General features: G+C 19.2%; 2 protein-coding genes across 2 annotated transcripts; one reads left to right on the forward strand and one right to left on the reverse strand.

Annotated features, from left to right (window-relative positions):
- Positions 1-180: 180 nt before the first annotated feature.
- On the reverse strand, positions 181-3582 carry PRSY57_1444400 (histidine--tRNA ligase, putative; the record flags this gene model as incomplete). The annotated part of the gene is made up of 1 exon (XM_012910041.2): positions 181-3582. One exon carries the CDS (start codon positions 3580-3582, stop codon positions 181-183), a length of 3402 nt encoding a protein of 1133 aa, XP_012765495.2.
- Positions 3583-5127: 1545 nt separating this feature from the next.
- PRSY57_1444500 (RNA helicase, putative) lies at positions 5128-7801 on the forward strand (the record flags this gene model as incomplete). The annotated part of the gene is made up of 3 exons (XM_012910042.2): positions 5128-5189; positions 5369-7308; positions 7416-7801. 3 exons carry the CDS (start codon positions 5128-5130, stop codon positions 7799-7801), a joined length of 2388 nt encoding a protein of 795 aa, XP_012765496.2.
- Positions 7802-7817: the final 16 nt, after the last annotated feature.

A 7817-nucleotide genomic window follows, 5' to 3' on the forward strand; every position in this document is an offset into this window, starting at 1 on the left:
AAAAATTAAAAAAAAAAAAAAAAAAAAAAAAAAAAATAAAATTTATAATTTTTATTTTTTTTTTTTTTTTTTTTTTTTTTTTTTTTTTTTTTTTTTTTTTTTTTTTTTGATGTGTATATATTATATAATAAAAATATCCAAAAATATATATTATATATAGATATATATTTTTTTAAAAGATTATTGCTTTTTTTCAAATAAAATATTGGTAATATTCTGTTTCCATTTGCAGTTGTGTGTAAAATATTTCTTTATTTCTTGAATACACTCATTTATGTTAATTTCTTTTTCTCCAGTTGATTTATCTTTATCTAAAGTGATTTCTCTTAACTTAACAATACCTTGTTCAATTTCATCTCCTATAATAAGAACAAGTGGTATTTGCTTTTCAAGAGCATATACTAATTGTTTTTGTATTTTTTGATCTTTGACATAAGTAAATTCCGTTGCAATATCATTTTCCCATAATTTTGTACATAACTCAACAATTTCTTTGAAGCAATCCTTTTTAATATTGCATACGAGAACATCAACAGCATTATCTTTCATATTTAATTTATTACTATTCTCACTATTATTATTATTATTATTATTACTGTTGTTTTTTTTGTTGCTGCTTTTTGGTTTTATTTCCTTATTAGATATATTTGGTTTCTTCTTATTTTGAGCATTTTCATCAATTTGAAGATTTACATGATTTTGATTATTTTTGTTATCTTTATTTGTAGTTTCCTCTTTTGTTTTACAAAATAAGTTTTTCTTTCTTATAAATTCTTCAGCAATTGTTATTATACGCTCTATACCTATCGAGGCACCAACAGATGGAAGATATTCTCTTCTCTTATTTCTTATTAAAAAATCATATCTTCCCCCTGCAGCTACACTACCTACATTCGTTTCGGAAAGAAGTACAAATTCGAAAATAATTCCGGTATAATAATCTAAACCCCTTGCTAATGATAAATCAAAAGAAAATTGATTAAGCATATTAAAATGTTTCAACAAATCAAATATTTGCTCTAAATGGTTTATACAATTTTGTATTTCTAATTTATATTCTTCATTTAGGGTTGATTCATTTAAATCATTTCTTAAAAATTCAATAACAAGAAAAGGTGATAAACTCAATGTCTTAGATATATATTGCTCAATTTTATCTATTGCTTCAATATGTATTCCTTTGTCATTTAATAGTTCATCTCTGAATTGTTGAAAAGTTATTTTATCTAATTTGTCTATACTACTAGATACAGTTTTTACTTTATCTTTATGTATATTACATGATAATAACATATATTCTAATACTTTTCTATGATTTAGTTTACATTTGAAATTACCAAGAACATTTCTTAAATTATATAAGATATCCCAAAAGATATATAATATATGAAAATCTGTACGTAGTGTATCAAACTTTCCAACTATATCAAAATCACATTGGTAAAATTCTCTGAAGCGTCCTCTATTCATACTTGGTTCATCTCTTCGATATACTTTTCCTATATGAAACCTTTTAAGATAACTAATATTATTTGTATTAATAAAACGATACAATGGTACAGTTAAATCATATCTTAAGGATAAATTTTCCCCTCCTTGATCTTTTAAATCAAATATTAATTTCGAATCTTCACCATATTTATTCATTAATGTTTCTTTCAATTCAAATATAGGCGTATCTATTTCAACAGCTCCATGTAATAAGAATTTTTTTTTAATATATTCAAAAAATATATTCCTCAATTGCATATCCTCACCTGTAAAATCTTTACATCCTTTAGCTGTTTTTAAATTAAAGTTGATATTTTTAGGTAATAATATTTCATTTAATTCTTCTTCATATTTATATGGTGAGAAATATTTTTCAAGGAAATCATAAAAATGGGAAGTAACAAGTTTTTTGTCTTTATTTACATATGATTTATTTAATAATAAATTATTTTCACTTGATAAAAATGAGTATAAGAAATTCTTAAATTCATTACAACCTACGCCGACATTATGTACACAACTAGATACTTTTTTCTGCTTCATATGTTGCGAAATGGCCTTGTTATATGCTCGTATATCATTCAAAATATTAAGATGCATGATTATATCTGTAATAAGATGAGTAACATTTATAAATACACAGTTCAATTTTTTTAACATTTCAACAGGACTATTATTCAGGCACCTATATTGATTTTTATGAGTATTATCATTTTCGTTTTTATTATATATTATATTAGAATTAGGAAGATTATTCTTTTGTGCTTGTTCACTTATTTGTTTAAACATTAATTCAATTTTATCTAATATATTCTTTTCATATATGTTTACAAGATTTAATTTAATGTCACCTTTATGTTCATCCTCCTGTTTTTCCATATCTTTTAAAATAATTCCGTCAACTGGGGGCTTTTTAAAATTTACATTATGAGTAATAATTTTTTCTTCAGATAACAAAAATTCATTTAATTTTTCTATATATAATGGCATAATATTTTTACACATATTTAATAAATTGTCTATATATATATATAATGTTTGATTCATATTATTACATAAAATATTAATATAAGTATCAATGGATGTCATTTCTTCGTTATATTCATGAGTAAAGGATTCAATTGAATTTTTAAAATTTTGATTAATAAGATTCATAAAATATTCACATTCATCGGTCAATTTACTTTGCGTATAGATATATAACAAAATGTTGGAACTAAACTTTTTTGATAAGTTTGAATTTTTTTCAATTTTTGAATCGTGTAACATCCATTTTAAATTCGATACTATGTTATTAATAGATTTGATATTACTATTATTTATATTATTATTAAATGAATTCATAAACAAAATATCATAATTTAAATTAAAAACTTCTAAAAGATTGGCAAAACAACAAGTTAAATATTTACATGAAGAAACAATTTTATAAGTATTCAAAAATATGACACTACTCTTTTCAATAACTATATGTATAGATCTATTAAAATCATTCAAATTATATTCATTCTTACCACATTTTTTTAAAACAGAAACAAAAAAATCTTTTAATTTTAAACTATACAAAGAATTTTCTTTTATCTTATCAATACACATATATTGATTATTGTTCTTGTCATTATTTGAAATATTATTAATATGAGTACATATACTTCGAATAACATTTAGATCTAAATTATTTTTAAATCTTAAAATATTAATTAAAAAGAAAAAATACAAACATTTTATTTCTTCCAAATTATTATATGTTAAATGCATATTATAATTTAAATCATTATTTAATTTTATATCAAAAACATTTGTTTTTTTATTATTACATTTCTCATCATTTTGATCTTTTTCAACAATATATTCTTTCTTCACACTATTCTCATAATTATTATTATTATTATTATTATTGCTAATTTTACCATTTAATAAGTGATATTCTATTTTATTTTCTAATTCGTCAATATTTATTCTTTCATCATTCAATCTATAAAAACAATCTTTAAAGCTGGAAGGTTCTACTTTCAAATTTTTTTCATGTATGCTAATATCCACAATATCCTTGCTATTAAATACTTTACTTTTGTAAATACTTATACTCATTTTTGATATATTAAAAAAAAAATTCAATTTGGGAAATAATAATATACTATTTTTATTCTTTACAGTAGTAGAAAAAATAAAATACTTAACAGACATAAAAAAAAAAAAAAAAAAAAAAAAATTTAAATAAAATATATTAAGTGTTAAATGTAAAAAAAAAAATAAACCATAATAAAACAAAAATACATATATTTTGTTTTTATTTGGAAAATAAACAATAACTTTTGATTTAATAAAAAAATAAATACAAAATAAAATAAATAATATATATATTTATACAAATAGGATATATTATATATATATTTAAAAATATATTTATATTGCAAGTTGAGAATATGAACATAAAAATATACATATATAATATAATACAATAAAAAATACATACATAAAAAAATAAATAAATAAATAAATATATATATATATATATATATATATATATATAATTTTATCATTAAAAAAATATTAGGTTTAACATTAAGAAAATAATAGTTGAATAAGAAGGATAATAAAAAAATAATATGTATATATAGAATATGTATTTAAATCATACCATATATCTATATTTATTTGAAAATCGTATGTATATAATTACATCATAATTATGAATATCTCATAAAAACATATATCTTCTTCCTAATAAATATTCCAGAAAACAACAGAATATATAAAAAAAAAAAATAATAACAAAAAAAAAAAACATATGCATATATATTTATATAATATATATATAAAGTTTTGAGTAATGTATTATATATAGTATTATGAATTATTTTTTATTATTTTTAGCAGGGGTTCACTTATTTTTTTATAGTTGAGCTAAAATATTTATATATATTATATTATTATTTTATAATACATACATATTATATATAATACAATATAATTATATATATATATAATAATAATATTTTATAATACATACATATGTATAATATATATAATATTATGTATAATATATATCTATGATTTGTAATATTTAATATGTATAATATTTATAGAACAAAATCATACTATATATTATAAATAAATATATATATTATATATATATATATATTATATAGTGCATTGAAGAAGGGGATTTATTATTTTTATAACTATAAAAATAAAAAAATAATATATAAAATTATAATCCATAATTTATGTTTTACCTTCAAATGTATAATTTCTCAAGTTTGCTTTTATTTTATTTTATTTAATTATTTTTATATGCAAAATAATGTTATTATAATATATATCATATATTATAAATATTTATGTATATACAACTACATATAATTTAGTTATACATATAATAGAATGAATTAAATATATATATATATATATATAAATATTTTGTTTATATTTATTATTTCCCTTATGTAATTCCTTTTTCTTTTTTTCTTGCTGTTTTTCTAATATGAAGATTATTTTATAAAATAGATCTATAAGATTATATATCTTATATATATATTTCATATATATAATAATATTCAAGTTAATTTTTTCCCTTTTTTTTTTTTTATAAAATAGAAAAAAAGACCATATTATGAAAAAAAAAAAAAAAAAATGAAACAAACCAGTAACATGAATTTTAAGCCCCTTAAAATAAAACCTTCTCTATTTAAAGAGTAAATATTTAAAAAAGGGAAAAAAATATATTTTTTGGATGTCATCTATATATATATATATATATATATATATATATATATATATATTATATATTTATAAATATTTATTATATCCATTATTTTCATTTCATTTTATTTTATTTTATTTTTATTTTTATTTTATTTTATTTACATTTCAGGTTGAAGAAGGAAGGGCTAATTTCTATTGAAGAGGCAGAAGGAAGCAATGTAAAAATTTTGAGCACAGATAATTTAAATAGTCATAATTTACATTACGGAAATAAATGTAAGAATGATTCTAAAAATAACGAAAGTAAGAAGAAGTTATCTCTCAAAAGAAAAAAAGATTCCACAAAAAGTGAGAATCAAAATGATACAACTCTAGGTTGCATATCTCGAGAGGACAAGAAAATAAAAATTGAGGAATCATTGGAGAACGATAGGTTAGAACATTTTGATATAAATAATAATAATAATGAGAAGATAATAAAAGATAATAATTTTATAGAAAAACGAAAAAGGAAAAGAAAGAGAGGTAAAAAGAAAAAAAAAATTATAAATAGTAATATGCAAATAAATACAACAGATAATAATTTGAAAAAAGACGAAGAAGGAGAAGGAGAAGAAGAAAGAGAACAAAAAAATGGAAAAAAAAGAGGACAAAAGAAATCAACTGAGAATGTAAATATATCTAATATTAATAGCAGTAGTAACGAAAATTCAAGTAAAAAAAAAGAATTATTTAATATTGAAAGAATTATTAAAACTGAAGAAGAATTAGAAAAAGATAATAATATAAAATATAAAATACATTGTAATAATTGGAATAATGGTGGTAAAATATTTATTTTACATAATGTTATGAAATCATTATTTGATAATGCTTTTTTTAAACCTACAGAAATACAATCGAAAACCTTAGAAAAATCAATTAATGATAAAAATGATATTGTTGTTATTTCTAAAACAGGTACAGGTAAAACGTTAACATTTTGTTTACCTATATTAAATAATATTCTTATAAATAAATTAAAAGAATATAAAAAGAAATTTAAGAATATACAAAAATTTAGATGTCTTATATTAGTACCAACAAGAGAATTAGCATTACAAATATTAAAACATTTTAATTATATAAACAAATATATTAACTTATTCATTTCTACAATTATTGGAGGTTTAAATTTAAATAAGCAAAAAAGAATTCTTAGGAAAAAACCAGAAATACTTATATGTACTCCTGGAAGATTAAAATATTTTCTACATTTAGAAAATCCAATAAAATATATATATGAAATGAAAAATATACGATATCTTGTATGTGATGAAATAGATAAAATGATAGAAATATCCTTTATGAAAGATATTAGTTATATAGCTAAACATATTTATAAATCTGTAGGAGATAAAAAAAAAAAACTAATTCAAACATTTTTATTATCCGCTACATTAAGTTTGACAGTTCAGTTACAAAATGATAATATGACAAAATTATTAAATTCCATAATTATACGTAAAGATAAATCATTTATTATTAATTTATCGAACGAACAAAATGTATATAATGATAATTCAAATATATTACCTGAATTGTTAACATTATATATAGTTAAATTGAATGAAAGAGATATTGTATGTAAATTATTTTATTTAATCAAATCTTACTTTTCTTATGATACAAATAATAAGGATCATAATGATCATCATGATAATAATAAATGGGAACATCCTCAAGATACACATCAAAATGATGAGATAAACAAAATAATTATTTTTGTTAATACCATAAAAAGTGCAAAACAATTGAATGCTATTTTTAAACATTTATTTCTACATAATAATTTGGAATCATCCATACCTAAAAAGTATAGATCTAATTTATATATAAAAAATAAACTTAATATATATAGTATACATTCTAAACAAAAATTAAAAGAAAGACTTGAAAATATAAACAAATTCTCACAACAAAATCATAAGGCAATTTTATTTTGTACCGATGTACTCAGTAGAGGAATAGATTTAGATAAGTGTGATTTAATAATACAACTAAATTGTCCAATATCGGACATAACGTTTGTTCATCGTTCAGGCAGAACAGCTCGAAATTTTAGAAAGGGTAATAAATTTAACATAAAAAATATTATATATATATATATATATATATATATATATATATATATATACATATATATATATATTTTTTTTTTTTTTTTATCATTTTAGGAAAGTGTATTTGTTTTATTACCGAAACAGAAATATATAAATGGAAAACTTCTCTGGAAAAAGTAGGAATTAATATACAAGATCTACAAGAATTAGATTATCTAAAAAGTATAAATGAAGAAGATTATGCAAAAATAAATAAAGCTATTGAATGCGCAAATAAAATGATTGAATTTCAAGATAAATTAATTCTTAAAAAAAAAGATTCCTTACTAAAAAAGCTAGCTAGGGAAGCAGAACTCGATGATGAAGATGAAGAAGAAAGAAGGAGAAACAAATTTTATTCAGACTCTGAAAATGAATACGAACATTTAAATAATCAAACTATATATAAAAATATATTGCATTTGAAAAAAGAACTATACAATACATTATACAAGCAATGAAAAAAAAAAAAAAAAA

The sequence above is a fragment of the Plasmodium reichenowi genome, chromosome 14, assembly GCF_001601855.1.
Source record: "Plasmodium reichenowi strain SY57 chromosome 14, whole genome shotgun sequence".
Classification (NCBI taxonomy): Eukaryota; Apicomplexa; class Aconoidasida; order Haemosporida; family Plasmodiidae; genus Plasmodium; species Plasmodium reichenowi.